The 18,504-nt window shown below is 48.4% G+C and overlaps 1 protein-coding gene across 2 annotated transcripts; it reads left to right on the top strand.

The window, feature by feature from the left end:
• Window positions 1-233: 233 nt before the first annotated feature.
• On the top strand, window positions 234-17,973 carry MIGA2 (mitoguardin 2). Of its 2 annotated transcripts, none has more exons than XM_032707964.1 (16): window positions 234-284; window positions 1,319-1,561; window positions 2,182-2,392; window positions 3,275-3,387; window positions 5,622-5,733; window positions 6,223-6,362; window positions 7,751-7,868; window positions 8,052-8,152; window positions 8,645-8,760; window positions 9,186-9,258; window positions 9,817-9,903; window positions 10,128-10,226; window positions 10,601-10,735; window positions 11,453-11,506; window positions 12,345-12,461; window positions 13,104-17,973. In XM_032707964.1, the coding sequence occupies exons 2-16, from the start codon at window positions 1,466-1,468 to the stop codon at window positions 13,305-13,307; spliced, it is 1,776 nt and encodes a 591-aa protein (XP_032563855.1). In that variant the 5' UTR covers window positions 234-284; window positions 1,319-1,465; the 3' UTR covers window positions 13,308-17,973. The 2 variants fall into 2 exon arrangements, with proteins under 2 accessions (XP_032563855.1, XP_032563856.1); XM_032707965.1 differs by having other exon boundaries at window positions 7,754-7,868; window positions 13,104-14,601.
• Window positions 17,974-18,504: the final 531 nt, after the last annotated feature.

The raw sequence follows: 18,504 nt of genomic DNA, 5'->3' as shown, positions 1-18,504 counted from the left end.
GCGGCGCGGCCGCTTTAAGAGAGGGAACTGTCAGCGAGCGCCAATGGTCTCTCGCGCCGCGCCGCCCCGCCCCCTTCCCCTCGCGCTCCACCGCCGCATCCCCCGAGCCGGGTGCGCTCCCATTGGCCGTGAGGGCGCCTTGGGGGCGTGGTCTCACGGAGGCCCCGCCTGCGGGGGGGCTGCGGCGCGGGGGAAGGAGACGCTGCCCTTCCGCGGCCATGGCGGGCAGCGGGGCCGCCGGCGGGGCCCGCCCGGCCCGCGGGGCCCGCCCAGCCCCTGCAGCGGTGAGTGGGGGGCCTCTCTCCAGCCCTGCCCTGACCTGCCCGCCGGGCCGCACCATGGCTGGGGAGAGGGGGGAAGAAAGGAGAGGGGGACCCCCGGGTGGAGCCGGGCATGGGGGTGCGGGGATTGGCGCGGGGGGGATGCTCGGGGGTGCGCGGGATGTGGGGGTGCGTGGATGCTCCGCGGGTGCGTTGGCGGGGCCCCGAGTGCTGCAGTGCAGGTGCGCGGGGTCCCGCGGGGCGCTCCCCGCACCGGGGGTTTGTAAAGCGGGGCTGGGGGGATGCGCGGACGGAGCGGCTCCCGCGGTGCCGTCCCGGCGCGGTGACCCCAGGCTGTTTGCTGTGCCCGGGGTCTCTGGCACTTCGCTGTTCTCAGCTGTGCTGTGGCCGGAGCGTTGTGTTTAACCTTGTGGGGAGCCCGTGTCCAGTCTCCGCGCGCTCCCCCTGCCCTGGGACCATTCCCTGCTGTGGTCCCAGAGTGGGTTTTGGCAGTGGGGGGCGAGGGGTTGTCGGGCAGGGCAGGGGATCGTCATACAGCTCTGGGGTCACACATCAGTGCTCTCTGTAGCTCTGCCCTTGAGCACATCCCTCCGGCCCAGCTCCCGGCAGAACTCTGAGTGAACTCCTGCTCAAACCCCCCTTGGTCGGTGCCTCTGGAGGAGGGCTGTGATGAACAGAAAGCAGAGTTTTGACAGTGAAAACATGTGTGTTGTTATTTGTAATAACTGGGGTGGGTTTCTTAAATGGAGACTGCAAACAAAGTCCACCCAGCCATGTGCAGCCAGCTCTGGTGTGTGTAGAAACCTCTGGCAGGTATCAAATCCCAGCATGCTGCTGCTGCGGAGCAGTTTGGGAATGTGCCCCTGTGGTTTGTAGGAGAAGCAAAAGAATTGCTGCTGTTGGTGAGAAGATGGTTTAGATCTCCTGCTGGGCACTGCTGCTTCAAGTGACCCAGTGTGTGGTTTGTGAAGTGCAGTACAAGGAGGGGCAGGCCCCGTGTGTCACTCACTCACCTAATTTTTCCCCTCTTCCCACAGGGGGAGGATTGCTGGATGAAGGCCAGCCCCAGGACTTGGAGCCAGATGTCAGAGAGAAGCTGGATTCCCTTGTGAGCAGCTCCCACAGCCCCCACAAGTGCCCTTCCCCTTGGCAGCTCCGGGAGGTGCCAAGGTCCCCGTGCAGACATGGCATTTAGGAGGACAGAGGGAATGTCCATCATGCAGGCCTTGGCCATGACCGTGGCAGAGATCCCCGTGTTTGTTTACACGACTTTTGGGCAGGTACAACAAAAGGCTTTCCCGTCACAGTCCTTGGATTTGCTCTGTGGGGTTGTGAGGGATGGAGGCACAGTGGGGTGGTACTGGGGGTTTGCAGTTTGAGGGTTTGGAAGAACTGCTGGGAGGGTTTGGGCTGGTGGAAGAAAGTTGCTCAGGGTGGGCTTGGAGAGGGGAGAGAAAGCTCTTCCCACATCCCTCCCTGGAACACCTGAGTTCAACCTCTCTCTTCATCAGAGGTGCTAAAAAAAGACTTTTGTTTGAAAGAAGGGTAACATATTTCCCACTTGTAGCAATGCAACACTCGGAGCAATAAAGCTCAGCTTTATAAAGCACGCCAGGGGTTCAGAGCTAGATTTGGGTAACTGGGATTGCATCTGCTATGGGCTGTGTGCAAATTTGGCAGCATGTTGTGGTAAGACTAAGTTCTCCAGGTCCTGTCAAGATGATGCTCTGCAGTTTCTCTGCTGCTGAGTCTCAGTTGCGTGGCAGGCGCTGCCTGTGGGTGGGAGGGGAAAGCCAAGGTATCTCGTGTTTAACACTGTATTTTTTTTTCTTTTAAAAAAAAAAAAAGGTGGTGGAATTGGATTTTCACTGTTGCTCTTTCCTATCTTTTGTGTTCAAAGTCTGTGTTCTCTCAGCTGAGACTCTCTCCAGGCCTGAGGAAGGTGCTGTTTGCCACAGCCCTCGGGACAGTTGCCTTGGCTCTTGCAGCTCATCAGCTGAAGCGCCGTCGCCGTCGGAAGAAGCAAATCGCTCCCGAGAAATGTGGATTTAAACCAGGAGGGATCACAGTACCCATCCTGCCAACCAGAAGGGTCTCCTCTGTGAAGAAAGGTCGGCTTTGCACAAAGGGAAAATCCCCCAATTCCTTCTGTGAGGGTGCTCAGGGAGGCACGGGAAGTTCCTGATGGGAAAGCAAAGGCATTTGTGTAGTGCTTTGATGCAGAATGAAATGAGAAGCCTGAAGCTCAGTGCCATGAACATTAGAGTTTGGGGAGGAAAAGGAGAGACCCTGAGCTCAAAGTCTTTGGGGACAAAAAGGTGGCACTGAGGTTTTCATCAAGGTTTGCAGTTCCGATCTCCTTTCCTGCAGACAGCCTGTGGCTTTCCCTGATAATAATGACCAGGCACAGGGTGACCTGGCTGCATATTGATCTGGTGATGCCAATGTGACGCCTCACCCAGGGTCCTGTGCTGGGCTCTGGGGAGGGGAGGGTGGCCTGGGCCAGGCTGGGGAGTCAGGAGTGTCTGTCCAGCTCTGTGGTGGCTCCTGGACCTTGGGCAGCTTCTTTACTTGCTTGATATTTGGAGTAAAACTGGACAAAGTCCTCAGCAAAGCACTTTAGAGATTAAGGATTTGTTTTGTGAAGCGTATGAAAATCTTTAGGCATTTTTAATAATAACCAAGGGAGCAATGTCTGTTCTCTACCTGGCCAGAGGGAAGGTGGAAGAGTTTTTCCTTAGTTCTTTCTACTTACTTCTTGCTATCTATAAGCAGTGAATTCATTCCTCAGCCTCAGTTTCCCACTGACAGCAGTTTTCTTAGTGTTTCATAGAAAAACAGAGCACAGAGAAGATCCATGACTTATTTTTAGGTATTGGATGCTGCTTTGCCCATTCGCAGTCACACTGGACAGGGTGATGTTCCCCTCCCTGTTCAGAGCTCGAATCACCTGAGCCTGAAGTCCTGTTTTTGTGTGACCTTCCCAACTGCAGGCTACTCCAGCAGGAGAGTCCAGAGTCCTGGCAGCAAGAGCAATGACACACTCAGCGGGATTTCCTCCATTGAGCCCAGCAAACATTCCAGTTCCTCCCACAGCCTCGCCTCGGTAAGGACCTTCTTGGCAGGGCTGGGAGATGTGAGTGCATGGACCTGTAACGAGATCACCAAGTCCTTGGGCTTGTGCTGGCCAGTGGAAAATGCCAAAGCCTTTGGAGCAGAACAGGTTACAGTGTAATTGTAGGGCGGGTTCTGTCATTAACCTCGCACTGAGTGTCTGGAGTTCCTTGCATGAAATCAGAGCAGCAATTTCCTGTGGCCAAGAACTCCAGGGAACATCCCAGTTCTTTGGCCAACAAGGAGCTGCAGGAGGGACTTCCCTGTGGGACATGGGCACAGTTCCTTGGGGCTCTCTGTGACCCGCTGAAGGAGGGAGGTTGGGTTGTTGCTGGGTCTCACAGCAATGTTTATTTCTTTGCTTCCCTCCATGGTGGGGGTTTGGGTGGCCCAGCAGCCCCTGTGCCAGCACAGCCCCTCCTGTGCTGGGGCTGATCACAGGTTGCTTTGTTGTCAAAACCAAATTGAGTACCAAAATCTGATAGCTCTGTTCAGGAAACAGCACAGGCTGAAAACACAGCCTTGTCGTTCTACCTCCTCCAAAGCCAAAAGCAGCCTATAAATACAGGTAATTCAGGCTTAGCCAGGCAGGAGAAGCCATCAGTGATTATACCCATCTCTTGTGAGATTCAAAACGGAAGTGTTTGTGGCTTCAGGACCTGTTTTACATCTCCATTGCTCAGAGCCTCACATTCTGCTGGAGCAGCAGGGGCACAGCTGAAGTTCTGTGATGGTGAAACCCTCCCTTGGCATCACTCGGGCTCGGAGGCTGGTTGGCACTGCTGGGGAAGGAGAGGGAAAAATCACCCCTTGGAAGGGATCTGTTGAGCCCCAGCACCCTCCAGGATGTGCAGCTATTGCTGTATTTAGTTAAAGCATCAAAAGTTGCCAAAATCTGTGCGGTCCCAAGCGTGTCTCCAGCAGGCGGCAGTGCCGGCACGGCCCTGCTCCAGCATTCCCTGGGGAACTGGGATGTGATGGGACGTGTCAGCGAGGACCAGGCTCTGGCCTCTTTCCCCCTGCAGGGACTTCAACATCCATTTAATTCCCCCATGGCTTCTCCATTCCCACAGATGCTGTCCCAGGTTTTGTATCGCTGAAGTCTGTTTTTCTTTAGATAAAAAACTATCTGAATTCCTTTTTTCCACTGCTGGTGCCTGGGTGGGGATATTCCCACAGGGAGGGATCTGTTCCCATACCCCCTTCATTGTGTGGGAGCTGAGTCTGTGATACTGTTCTTACTGATTTCATGTTCCTTGATGGACAAACAGCTCATCCCTTGCACAGCTGCAGGTTTTACCTGTGGTCTCATCTGCTTCCTGGGGCTCCTCTCTGCCATCCAGTGCACTGATGATTTGCAATTCTGGATGTCAAAGGGATTTATTAACACTCCACAGGGATCAGTCAATGGAGGTGGGGCAAGAATTCATCTGTGAGCTGATTATTGCAGCTTTTTTGTAGTACCAGGCTCAAGTTTCTCTAAGCCACATGCAAACACTGATCGCTGATAGTCTTGAACTCAGCACTTTATTGGGTCAGACTTCAGGAGACACTGATGCCCTGGTGGGAAATTGGACAAAGCTGCCACTTTGCTGTGTGGATTGTAGTGCTCAGCCCTCCCTGGAGAGGGTTTGGTTTCAAAGAGAAGAGCGAGGATTCTCCTTGCCCTCTGGGGATTCCTCAGCTGTAATTTTGCTGGGAATCTGTTCCTTTATTTGGACTGTGGTTGTTTCCCCCCGACTTCCAGTGGTTTCTGTGCAGATAGCTAGGGCTGACATGAGCTTTCCATCAAAATCCTGGTGCCTTGGTAGCGATTGCTTTGGAGCTTTCCCAGGCTGTCACCTCTATCAGTGCTCTCCTGCTTGTGCTCATCATTGTACAGCTCAAGTTTCCTAATGAAGCTTCAGCATAAATTGGTTGGGAAGGTTATTCCCACACAACTTTCTGTGCTTTCAAAGGCACCATTGTGGTGCTGGGTGGAGAAGGGCAGGAATTCTCACCTTGCCTCCCCTCCTGAGCACGTCTCCCAAGCAGGGCGAGGGCAGTAACCCTTGACATCTCCCCCTTTCCAGGCAAGGGAGCACCAATACAGGGAAGCCCAAGGGCAAACGTGGGGAAGGAAAATGCCTTTTTGTTAAAATTGAACTGTTGTTGGTGTTTGTGTGGTCTTACCATGGCTACCTTTGGAGAGAATTGAGTTTGGTGCCCTCTGCTCCCTCCCTGCAGATGGTGGCTGTCAACTCCTCCAGTCCAACACCCGCAGGAATGTGGGAGGCCCAGGCAATGGGAGATGCTGGAGCCATTGGGGATGCCAGTGCAGAAAGCCTCTATGTTCAAGGTAAGCAAGCACAAGGGGGACATCACCCTGGGGGAGTTGTGGGAGCAAGAAAAGGGTGGGAATTGACACAGAGCACCAGCAGCTCAATGTAGAGCTCTGACAGGAAGCTCTCTCATGTTCTCAACTTAAACTCAGTCACTTATTAGTTATAAAAATCCCATCTTCTCCTAAAAATACATTTATCTCTTTTGTCAGTGAGTAATTTACTTCCAAAATACTGTTCTCGAGCAACAGGCCCATCTTGTGGGGAGAACAGCATTTTGGAAGTATTTTGGAAGTAACACAGTTGATGTTTTAACTGATTTGGGGATGTTCTCCTCAACTTTAATCCAAAAAAAAAACCATATTGGGAAAGAAATACTTTTATCCTTTCAGCTGGGGAGAGATTTCCCTCTTTGCTGGTTTGTCTGAGTGAGCAAAGACTCATCCTGTATTTCTGTTCCTGAGTGGCCTGGCACTCTCACAGCTGGTATTTGGTTGCATTTCCAGGCATGGAGCTGTTTGAGGAGGCCCTGCAGAAATGGGAACAGGCACTGAGCATCAGGCAGAGGGACAGTGCCAGTACCAGCACCCCTGTGCCCTGGGACAGCAGGAAACAGCAGGAGAGCATATCTGAGAATATTTCAGAGGTAGGTGCCCGCTGTTCCCTTGCAGTGGCCAGCTGGGGAACATGCTGAAAGGCCAGCCTGGGTGCTGGAAGGAGTAATTAGAGGGAGGTTAAAAGGACAGCAAATTAAGGGCAGAGTCAGGCCAGACTCTGTTTAAGAGCTGTCTGTATCTGCAGCTTCCTTATGCAATGGGGACTGGGTGTTTTTAATTTCTTTCTCTTTTTGATATGTCTCGCCCCCTCGTTCCCCAGCTTTCCTACCCACCTTCCAGCCTCATGTCACTCACTGTCACTCGTGTCCTCCCATGGCAGAGCCTGTGGTAGGAAAAGGCTGGGATGAATTCAGCACTGCTCTGCCTGCCAGTGCTGTCTCTGTCATTTTTTAATGCATTGGAAAGTGGAGAACTTGACGGTCACTGTCACTTCCTGGGGATGAATCAATTGAGATTCCTGGGAATTCCAGTATTTTAGGACAACCCCTTGCTGTCTTGGACTTGAGGATTATGCAGGGAAGACCTGGGATAAGAGGAGATTCAACCTAGAATGGCTCAGTGACAGCCACAAAGCTAAAAAGAGCTGCTGTAGCTCAGGACTGTGGAAGCTGATGCACTCCCAAATCTCCAGTTCTCACTGGCAAAAAGTCTTCCCAGTCCCTTGTAAACAGGGCCTGGTGTAGTAAGTCTGTGGGACATTTGTCTTTTGTGCTGGATAATATTTATCCAAGTCAAATATTGCTGTTGTTGGCTCTCCTTGAAGAGTCCTGTAGGATTTCTAAAACTGCCTTAAAAACCAGTGGATTCCTTATCAAAATAGATTTTGTGCTTCTTGTTAATGCTTCTGTCTTCTGGGTGAGATACTCATGCAAACACAGGGGCATGAAGGCAGGATACTGTGTAAGTCTTATTTTTCTCCCTTTTTTTTTTTCCTATCCTCCTGTGTTGCTCACAGCAAACTTTGCTTATGCCCAGCACCTTAATCCAAGGACTCTTACTCTGTTATCCAGTTCTGGATACTCTGTTATATTCAACACAGGTTTCCTGATAGGAGTTCCTCTTGAAATTAGGCTAAAGTCACAAGTCAGGAGAATTAAGTGCTCTGTAACTCATTAAAATACCTGTTTTTCTGGATGGCAGGTTAAAGTTCTTTAGTTCTTTCTTCCTTTTTTAACAGGAAAACAAAACTGTGACGCTCAAAAGCCAGAGGGTTTGAATAGGCTGTATAGAAGCTTCTCTCCCCTGTGCATTATTAGCTGCATTGTAGGATTAATGACTCCTCTCTCTTTTTATTTTTAATCATTTAATCTGCAAACTGTAAATCCCATTTTTACTGAAAATTCCCTCCCGTATTTCATGCTGTCAATCTGCCCCTGCCCAGCTGGCTAACTAAGGGTGGCATTTCTGTATGTTCAAGGAGGAGTCCCAGAAAAGGGAGTTTGCTGAGAAGCTGGAGTCCCTCCTGCACCGAGCCTACCACCTCCAGGAAGAGTTTGGATCCTCACTCCCATCAGACAGCATCCTGCTGGATCTGGGTATGGCACCTGGGGTGGAGATGCATTAAAATGGCAGGGTTTTGTCTGGTTTTACATCTTTTCTGTAAGCCAGGCAATGGAGGAGTGACACAGGGCTGCTTGTGGGGGTGGGAGAGAGCACAGGAGCGGAGAGGAATGGTAGTCCATGAACTCCAACACATCCAGGTTCCTTCCCTCCTCCAGAGAAGACTTTAATGCTCCCGTTGGCGGACGGATCGCTGCGGCTCCGGACGGATGATGAGGACAGCTCAGCTTCTGAGGACTCCTTCTTCTCTGCAGCAGAGGTGAGTGCAGTGCCAGCTGTGTCACAGTCCAGTTGCTTGGAGGGAAGGCACAAAGGCAGCAGAGCCAAGCACAGCTGGGTAGAGGAAGACGATTAAAACTCAGAGCAACAGCCCCAAGCTGGGGGTTCATGATGGACGTTAGGAAAAGCTTTTTAATTAGGGGGGTGGTGCAGGCTGTTCCAACCAGCATTTCCATGTCATCTTCCTGTCTACTATAGAAAACATGATATAACAGCTAGGAAAGTATTGCTATCTAACATAAGGTGACTTGGCTGTGTAAATTTTAGGGGATATTGAGCTGTGTCAGAGCTGAGACAGCTTTTGGTGGGAAAAGAAATATCTTTGCCTGAAATAATTGTCACTGAAAGACTTTGCTAGCTGAAGATTCTGTGATTCTACGCAGGTCCATCTTGCTTGTGTGCGGTCTCTGAGTATTTGCAAATATTTAACAAGATCATTTTGCTCTCCCCATGTCTCTTGCCACCTCTGCAGCTCTTTGACTCTCTCCCCTTTGAGGAAATGCCATTTCACCTCTCCAGGCCAGTGGCAGCATATGAAGAAGCCCTGCAGCTGGTGAAGGAAGGGAAGGTCGCCTGCCGGACGCTGAGGTGAGGGGCCAGCTTGTGTCGAGGCTTTTTTGGGCAGTGTCAACACATCATTTGCCTTTGAGCAGCCCCATTACCAGAGAAACGGGGCCCTAAATTCACAGCATCCTTCCTGCTGGTTTGGACTTTCCAGGGAATTAGCCCCAGATTTTAGGACACGCATGTTAAGAAAGAGTAATTGTCCCAGGAAATTAGTAATAGGAATGTGACCATTCTGGGACACTTTTACAGGCATAGCCCTGCACTGTAACAGCCTGGCAGAGGTGCTGTGGTTCCCCAGGGAGCTGGACAAAGGGAATGTGGTTTTTCCTTTCTCCTACGCATAGACTGGGAATTCATCTTTTTTTGGTTTTAGGGGACCAATTGTTGGTAGGAACACCGACATCAGGTGTACTGGAATTTATACAATCCTTCCCCTTTCCTTCTAGGACCGAGCTCCTTGGCTGCTACAGTGACCAGGATTTCCTGGCAAAGCTACACTGTGTCAGGCAGGCATTCCAGGTAAGAACAGCTCCAGGCTCCCAGGTTTCCATGGCATGTGGCAGCACGTTCTCCTCCAGCCCAAACTCCCGTTGCTTAATTCTGTAATCCCATTCTGATCAGTATGATTTGGAAAGAGGGGGGATCCCCTGGTCCCTGTGCCCAGCTGGAGTGATGGTTACATGGCCACTGATGCTGATTTAGTTCTGGGAAGTTAAAGTTTGGGAAATTCAGAGTTGCCCAGAAACTTTTACTCCCACTTATGAGCTTTCAAATGAGCTGGTGTCAGACCTCTGAGGTGGGGGAGCAAGGTTTCCTTCTTCCCACAATCCTCTTCCTGGCAGTGTATGGAGCCTGAACAGCAGCTTCCAGTATTCTTGACAATTCCAGTCTTTCAACCTTATTTTGAACTTGTGTCCTGGAGAGAGCAGTTTTGTTTTCTAGACTCCAGCTAATTCAAGGTTAACAACACTGGTGTGTGCAGGTTTGCACTGCTTCAAGTCCTGTCCTTTTCCTTCCTCCCAGCTCAGGATTTGTGTGGGGGCAGGTGCTCACACGACTTCTGTGTTCCCTCTGCAGGAGCTGCTGGAGGATGAAAGCAATCAACTGTTTTTTGGGGAGGTTGGGAAGCAGATGGTGATAGGACTGATGACAAAGGCTGAAAAGGTAGGAAGTTTGTGTAAGAACTAAGCTATGTCTTGAGCCAGGGGACACTTGCTCCTCCATCCCAGCCCAGAGTCTGTCCAGCGTGTTGGAAGAAGAAAATTTCATCTGCATGCTGGTGACTTTTGTGATGTTGATGAGAGCTCAAATCAGAGTAGTCAAACTTTGCTGAAATGTGCCCACAGCTGTTGTACCTTCTGAAGTGTTTTGTTTCTCTGCTCTCCCAGAATCCCAAAGCTTTCCTGGAAAGCTACGAGGAGATGCTGCGTTACGCACTGAGACAAGAGACCTGGCCGACTACTCAGCAGGAGCTGGAGGGAAGAGGGGTTGGTAAAGACGTTATCTTTGCAGAGTTGCAGAGGAGTTGGAAGATAATTGTTGAGAGGTTGTGGACTCCCCATTCCTGGAGGTGTTCAAGGCCAGGGCTGGATGGGGCTCTGAGTAACCTGGTCTAGTGGGAGGTGTCCCTGCCCATGGCAGGGGATGGAACTGGATGATCTTTAAGGTCCCGTCCAACCCAAACCATTCTGTGATTCTGTGGTAAATGGATATGTGGGAATGGCCCAGGAATGAAAGAGCTGCTGCTGAAATACGATTACATTGACTTCAGCTACATTTTGTTGCTTCAAACCAAAAGCGTGAAGTCTCTTTTTTTTTTTTAAACCTGTTCCCTTTACAGACTGTTCTGCTCCCTTGACAGGTGGTGTGCATGAGTTTCTTTGATATTGTGCTGGACTTCATCCTCATGGATGCTTTTGAGGACCTGGAGAACCCGCCCTCCTCCGTGCTGGCCGTGCTGCGCAACCGCTGGCTCTCCGACAGCTTCAAGGAGACGGTGTGTGAAACAGGGAGTCCTTGTGCTGAGCCTTGAGATCTCAGTGACAGGGCTAGAAAAGAGCATAACCTCGTCTGCTTTGGCTGAGCTGAATTCTCTCTTTGTAAATACCGTGCTTTCCTGGAGCTCTGAACAACCATCTTCTGCTACCTGGAAATTGTGTACAGGAAAGCCTTCCTTGTTTTGGAAGGATCTCATTGGCAACCAGACCTTATTGCTCTGGGGGCCCTTTATCAGTGATGCCGTGGAGATGTTAAAAGATGGCAACACAAATTGTTATGAATGAGAGTAAGAGGATCAAAATGTAGGGAAAGATACGTGTGTTGGCATGTGGCCATTCACTCTGGTGGTACCTCACCAGACACTGATGCTCAAATTGCAGTGATTCCCTCTAGTCCTGGCCCTCAGCTGCATGTTTAAGTTTGATACAGTGAGAATAAGATGGTTGGGAGGCACCTTTTAACAGCTGTCTGTTTACAGTGGATCATGGGCTGCTGGGCAACTATGTCAGATCATATTAGAAATTTAAAAAGCCCTTCGGCTTCTCTGGAATGGATCTGGAGTGGCTAAATCTGTTTCCAGTTCACTTCAATTTTGTCATTTTAAGAGTTGTTGGCACAAAAGGGCCACTGCTTTGATGTTTTGACATCAATGTGTTGGTAAACTTTAGGTTTTTTTAATGTTATCCCAGTAACTGATAGTCTCTGTTTATTGTAGGCTCTGGCAACTGCCTGCTGGTCAGTTCTGAAAGCAAAAAGGAGGCTTCTGATGGTAAGCAAGATGAATTAAAAGGGAAAGGATCTAATGTATTTGAAAGATGAAAGGAGAACACCTAGATCTTGACAAAATGTAAAATCTTAAGTGATAGAAGACTGAACTGAGTCACATTCTTTGTGATGCTTTAGAGCACTGGGGTCCTGTTGTCACTGCTCCAGTGCCATGCCAGTATTTTACTCTGTCAGATGGAGTTTATTCTCCCTTTTTTCTTAATGTGAGCAAGGAAGGTTCACATTCTCCACTTCTTCACTCCCCAGCACTGATGCTGACTAGTTATTACTTGATGAGTTTAAATCTGTGACTTTCTAAAGTATCGCAGTGGATGAGTTCATAGACCTGGGGAACAGGAAGCTGCAACTTCACAACTTCAGTTCTGCCACAGGATCTGTGGCCTCTGGCAGGTTTTCAGCTTGATCCCACAGCCAGCTGGTACCACAGGGCTTGCCCTGTGAGGTGGCACAAAGAAAAGTGAGAGCTTTGGAAGCTGTGCTGGTGTTGTCCTGCAGTAGCTCTGTTTTGGATATTTACATCTCCTTCCCTGGCTTGGGCTGGAGATTTTAAATAGAGGCTATAAAGACTGACTGGTGATTGCTTTTCATTTTCTTCTCTTTGTTTTGCTCCTGAAATAGTAGTTTAAAAACATGAAGATAGTAATCCTTCAAGGGATCTAAAAGATAAATTTAGTTCTGCAGGAAGAGATGCTCCTAATAGCTCTGAACTTCAGTTACTGAAGTTCAGTGCTTTCTGGCAGGGAGTTTGGTAGCTGATATGGAATAAGCTGCTAATTCTGTTGAGAATGAAGACCAACCAATTCTTGCCTTCCCTGTGGCAGGTACCAGATGGCTTTATCTCTCATTTCTACTCCGTATCGGAGCATGTCAGTCCTGTTCTAGCCTTTGGTTTTCTGGGGCCCAAGCAGCAGCTCTCTGAAGTCTGCAGTTTCTTCAAGGTAAGGTGGCTTTTCTGTACCTGGGCTGTGTGGGACTCCTGTCTGCTGGCTTAGAGCTGCAGCTGTGTGTTCTTGGTGACTGATGTGGTGTTAAGAAACTTGACTCTGTACAAAAGCCTTTTGAAAGTCACTTGGTTTTGAGATGCAGATTGCTGAATTGAGATTGATAAGGATTCCCAGCAGAATTTACTGTAGCTGACAGCAAAAATGTGTGATGAGATCAATTTATACCATCAGTATTGGAAAAGATTATGGGTGCATATGCTAAAAGAATATTTTGTCTAAGAGTACAGAGGATCTTACAAGTTTTGTATTTGATCTGAAAGCCTGAATCCTCTTGTTCTGGTTGACAGTGTTAGGAGACGTGAGACATGAGAACGTGTTGCATCCATTAAACATTTGCATGGGTATTGCCATGGCCATCAGCATTGCTTTCCTGGCTTCAGGAGCTCTGCTGTCCTGTTCCAGAGGCATGAGGGGATCTATCCACCAGAGTAATCCCCAGCCCGATGCAGGTCTTTGCTTGGATGGCAGATGTGCAGAATTCCTTATGGGGTTCTCTGCTTGCTGCAGTCCAGGCAGCTGGTGCTGGCAGGTGGAAGGAGGTCCCCTGACTGTAAACCTTCCCTTTTTTTTTTGCAGCACCAGATAGTGCAGTATCTGAAGGACATGTTTGATTTCGACAACGTGAGGTACACGACGGTGCAGCTGCTGGCAGAAGACATTCTGCAGCTGTCGCGGCGGCGCAGCGAGATCCTCCTGGGATACCTGGGCACCGAGAGCTCCCCGGAGATGAACGGCACGCTCCCTGGGGAAACAGAGCCACTGAAGGAGGAGCTCATCTGATGTCAGGGGAGGAAAACACTTTTTGTACAAGGACCTTTTTCCTCCCAGAGGTGGATAAAACTACCTGCAGCGTGCAGCGGTGGCAGCAAGACTGTCTCAACACACCTGGCGGGACCTTCTGCTTTTTGTAGCCAGTAGTGTTTGCTGGGATGGATCCAGGACCACTTGCCAGCTTATGGTTTGAATTTCTTCTTTGTTCCACCTTCCTGTTCTTTTTATCATTATTACTTTTAATGTGTCATATATACATTGTGTCCTGAACTGCCCGGGGCCCAGATTTTTGCCCATTCTCTTGAACAGGGCAAACATACGTTCCTGTTTTGCCTGTGTGTGTTTTCTGGGAGGTAATTCCTGATGTTTACAGTGTGGGAACAGGAATGTCATTAGTAAATTCTCCACTTGACCATTAGCTTCTGAAGGAGGCTTTGCTTGCTTTGGGATTTTATTACCGGTCCTCTCTGCTGTGTTCCTACAGACATTAATTACTGCTGATTTTTACTTTCCCTGTGTTAACACATGCAATGTGACTAGGGAGAATTTCTTTCCTGGGGAGGAAGAAATAGTTCTGTAAAGCACTGAAGCAAAATGCAGTCTGAAGCTCTAGGGAAATTGGTCTGTTCCCTTGGTGTTGCTGCTCTTTGCAGACCAGATGACGGGGTCTGTGCTGTGGTAATCTTTGCTTAGGAGGTTGCTGAGGTCTGTGTTTGCCCCCAGGGCAAGTTAGTGTGAGGAGGGGATTTGCATCCTGCCTGTGCATGCACAAAGTGTTTACCATCCATCGAAGTGCCTTGCTGGATTTCAGAATGAGCCAGCAGCAGGTTTTTGCTGGGTAGGAGGTGCGGGGTGTGTGCAAGAGGGAAGCAGTGTAATGTGGTGCCTGTTGCTGTTATGCACAAGGTGGTCAGAGGTGTAGAGGTTGGATGTGTGCACAAAAGGGGTTGTGTGTGCAGATAGTTGCAGAGCTGGGGTTAAGCTTCTAGAGAGGAAATGACTCTTGATAGTCTGTCAGTCCTAACAAACAGAGCTTTGGGTAATGATGGAGAGTGTGTGGGTGTATGATGTGGTTCTGCTGGGGCTGGGTCTCCTCAAATGCTGTGGTCCTGACTGCACGGCCAGCACCTGGAATCTGGCTGCTTTGGGATGTGAGCTGAGTTGGATACTCATGTGGGCCAGCAGCAGTGGAGTGTGCTGGACTTGCAGAATCACAGAACATGCTGAGTTGGAAGGGACTCATCAGGATCATCAAGTCCTACCCCCGGCCCTGCACAGGACACCCCAAGAATCCCATCCTGTGCCTGAGAGCGTTGTCCAAACGCTCCTTGGACTCAGACAGGCTTGGTGCTGTGACCACTTCTCTGGGGAGCCTGTTCCAATGCCCAACCTCCCTCTGGGGGAAGAACCTTTTCCTAATACCCAACCTAAACCTCCCCTGACTCAGCTTCATGCTGTTGACTTGAGGCAGTCCTGGCTTTTGTGTGAGGTTTGCAGTGATTTGCTGAGTCCTCTGAATGCAGTGTCAGAGGTGAAGTTGAGGTCCAGCCTGTGCTTTCTCCTATTTCAGTCTACATAAAGCTCCAAGTCCCACCCTTGGAATGGGGAGGTCTTCAGGACTTCTACAAAAACATGAGCTTCACTGTTTTTGTTCCAGGCTGACTGGGTGCCCCTTGTTCTGTTCCAGGTAAAAGACCCAAGTCTTATCCAGCCATATTTTTGCAAGGGAAAAAAAATAAATATGTAAGAATCTGGAATTTCCATATGAGTGGAAAGTCAGTGCATGGGCTTGGAGAATACAGATCTCTTGTCTCTCTTCAGATATCCAGTGTGGTAAAAGCAGGTAGGAAGTAAACAGAGAAAAAAGTAAACAGGAGGATGTAAAAGGAGCAGATAAATGTGCTGTGCCATGTGCTCTTGGGGTCACCCTGCTTGAGCAGGGAGGTGGGACCAGATGACCCACTGTGGTCCCTTCCAACCTGACACATTCTGTGGTTCCCTGAAATGTTCCTGAGATGTTTGCAAGAGGGTAAGTGTAGAGCACGTTAACATCTGGTGCTCTGTAAGCACATCAGGCTGATGTGGCTTATCCTGAAAACCAGATTAATGCAATAAACAGGACAATGCTGAGGCAGAAATGAGGAGCAGCTGCCCAAAGTGAGGCTGCATGGAATAAACTGTTATGAGAAGGACTTGAGAGACAGCAGTTGAAACTAGGAAAGGTCTCTGAGGTGTCTTGCTCCTGGCAGTGTGCAGGAGGAGGAGAAACAGAGGATATTGTATTAGCACGACACGCCTGCTACGTGTAAACTGTGATTCAAAAGGATGGTATATTCTGAAGGCAAGTTAGTTTGCAGGAAAAAAAATGGTTATTGTGCTTTGTGCTCTTGTATGGCTGGTGTAGAAGAAAGAGTCACTTCAGCAGCTTTTGTACAGTGGTTAAAAAGATGCTAAAATGTGAAGATTAATGTAACAAGATGGATTGTGATTCTAAACAATCAGTGCTGTTAAATGCTCAGTTTTAGAGTTGTTTTATGTGTATTTATTTACTGTTTTGAGTGTCTTTTGGCCTCAGTGCTCGGGCAGCCTGCCTGCTTTGTGTACAGACAAGAACACTGGCTGCTGACTTTGGGCTTTCTGCAGCCTTGCAGGAAAGGAGGCTGAAACAGGGTCCCCCCGAAGCAAACACTAACTTGCACTGTGGCTTTTTAAGCTGAGAAATTGTAAATTCCTAATCAATCCAATGAACAAAGACTGTTTTATTACAGCTTGATGCTTTTCTTTTCCTTAGCCTTTTTTGCAAGTAGGGCACTGCTGCCCTCCCAGTGAAGGTAAACAGGAATCTGCCTCGGAAACTTCCACAGCTTCTTGAGCATTGAGTTCTCCCTCTCTGCCCACAACACTGACTGGGCCCTGCCCCAGCCAAGGCAGTCTGCCCAGACAAACTGGTTTTATCTTTACTGGGATGGATGTTTCATTTCATTGCTGCTCTTTGTCCCTCCCCAGTCCCAGTGTAGCTCAAGAGGAAAGGCAGAAAGGGGTTTGCAGGAGTTGCAAGGAGGGAATTGCAAGGACCAGTGGGTTCAGAGGAGTTATTCCTATGGAAGAAACTCTCCTGACCTCAGGAGTGGTGGTCAGTGACCTGCTGTGTTCAGCTCCTTTGGATCCAACCCTGAGCAGGGGCTTGGCTGCTTCCATTGATCCCAGAGCAGGGCTCAGCCCAAATGGTGACTGTCTCGGACTCACTTGTTTTGCTGGGTAGAGTAAAAGGTTATGTCAGAACACCTGCCTGCCCTCTGGCTTCCTGACATCCCTAGAAAATCCTTTCCCCAGCATATTATGTTTAGCAAAAGAAATTCTTCAGCATTAGTAGCAGAGATACATATTCAGGTAGAATCCCTAGAGATGAGACATTTGCCTTTTTATGATGAACCCTTATTCTCAAGGGGTTAAATCAGTCTGGGCTGACACTCGCAAGATTTTAACACTGATGGGGATTTAAAGTGGCTTAGCAGCTCTGAAATAAAATCCCTCAGTAGTTTCTGATGCTTAAACAGAATTTAAAATATGCATGACTTTCATTTTTTATGTGGAGGCTGTAACAAGCTTCAGCAGTGGTTAAAGTACATACTCGGTACTTTAGTATGTATGTAGGGACTACGCCAAATGGCTTTAGGAGGGTCTTTAGGATCTTTAAAGCACATTAATAAAAAATTATGAGGAAAAATCTGCCTTGTCTCTACAAGATCAGTGTGGCTTTGAAGAGCATGACTTGTGCTGTCTCATACAGGACGGTGGGAAAGCAGGATTTTATTTACCCCTCTTCAGTAGAACATTCCTCTGCCATATCTGAAACTAATGAATGTAAACTTGTGCCTATTTTTTTGTTGATTTCCTAAAGGTGTTAAAATCTGTTCTTGTTTTGCTTCTATCTTTTTTTCTTTGCAGCTAATTTTTTTTAATATCTTTAATCTTAGGATGTGGGCATTACAAGTAAAATAAAACTTTCCTTCATTGATTGTGGTTTTTGTTTCTAAATTTCCTGGCAACACGTGCTAGAAACTTAGTCTTTGTTTTCTAACTTAGGTGACAATTGTGGTGACACCTTTGGTGCTAGTGATGGTATAGAACAAGGTTTGCTCTTCCCAGAGTTAAAATTATGAACTTAAAGGGTTTTGATGTAAACTTAAAGGGTTTGTTTGCATGGGGAGTTTTCCATGGGTCTGCTGACACGTCCATAGACTAAGCAGGCTATAAAATAAACAAAACAGCTCCTGTGCTTTGAGCAGTGGTTGGAAACTATGGGGTTTCATTTTTCAGATTTTTCTGTGGTGGTTTGGCTGTGTTGGGGTGTGGTGTGTGTAGAGTAGCAGGCTGTGATGAAGCGATAACAGGAATCCCAGCGAGGAGCAGAACCTCTTAAACATTGTCCCAGGTTCTTGTAGCACTTATCAGCCTCCCAAACTGCACGAGAGAAACCCAGAGCAAAGCCTGTGGGTTGGTATCAGAGGGGCCCATCTGCTGAGCAATGCAAGAAATTCATCTTCTTGCTCTTCTGAGGCAATTACAGTAGATTTAAATACTCTAATTTTCAGATGATACAGAAACCAGAGTGAATCAGATACGCTGTTTCTTCCACAGTGATTAAAATTTCATCCCTGTGCTTAAAAATAAAGAAACCCTGAGCCTCTGTTGGCATTAATGCAAGCCTGTCATGAACTCTGATGTATGCAAATAAAATGTTCACGAGTAGGAAAATTTTTGTCTCGCGCCACACCCTGATCATTAGTTGAAAGAGTTAAAAGGAGTTTATCTCAGTTTCCATGGAGTCAGACTCCACACTCATTACAGCTCAGGAGCAGCTCTGTGCTTTCTTATGCTGAGGAGCAGAGCAAAGGCTGCTCCTGTGTATTGACACTTTTTTCTCTTGTTCAGGAAGGAGTGGGTGAATACAGCAATGAAGCCCACAATTTTCAGTACTTGTCATGGTACATAGATCAAATGTAATCCACTCTGCCAGCATAACTCTACATTCAATAGCTTGGAAAGGAGGAGATTTATTTAACCTGAATAATGAAAGCAGTAAATCACTCATGCTCCCTCATAGCAGTCTTCTGTGATGAACTGAGCTCCTGCAGTAAATATTTGCTCTTTCTTTCCAAATAATAAGACTTTAATGCTGTTTTTTCTTCTTGCAATGCCAAGG

The sequence above is a fragment of the Chiroxiphia lanceolata genome, chromosome 21, assembly GCF_009829145.1.
Source record: "Chiroxiphia lanceolata isolate bChiLan1 chromosome 21, bChiLan1.pri, whole genome shotgun sequence".
NCBI lineage: Eukaryota > Metazoa > Chordata > Aves > Passeriformes > Pipridae > Chiroxiphia > Chiroxiphia lanceolata.
The sequence above is the reverse complement of the archived record's forward strand: the minus strand, read 5'-3'. Positions and strand labels throughout refer to the sequence as shown.

Excerpts from the sequence above, each read along its gene's own strand:
- MIGA2 (XM_032707964.1), top strand. The coding sequence starts at position 1,466 with ATGGCATTTAGGAGGACAGAGGGAATGTCCATCATGCAGGCCTTGGCC. Across the intron at positions 2,393-3,274 it reads GGTCTCCTCTGTGAAGAAAG|GCTACTCCAGCAGGAGAGTC; the intron begins GTCGGCTTTGCA and ends TCCCAACTGCAG. Across the intron at positions 9,259-9,816 it reads GTGTCAGGCAGGCATTCCAG|GAGCTGCTGGAGGATGAAAG; the intron begins GTAAGAACAGCT and ends TTCCCTCTGCAG.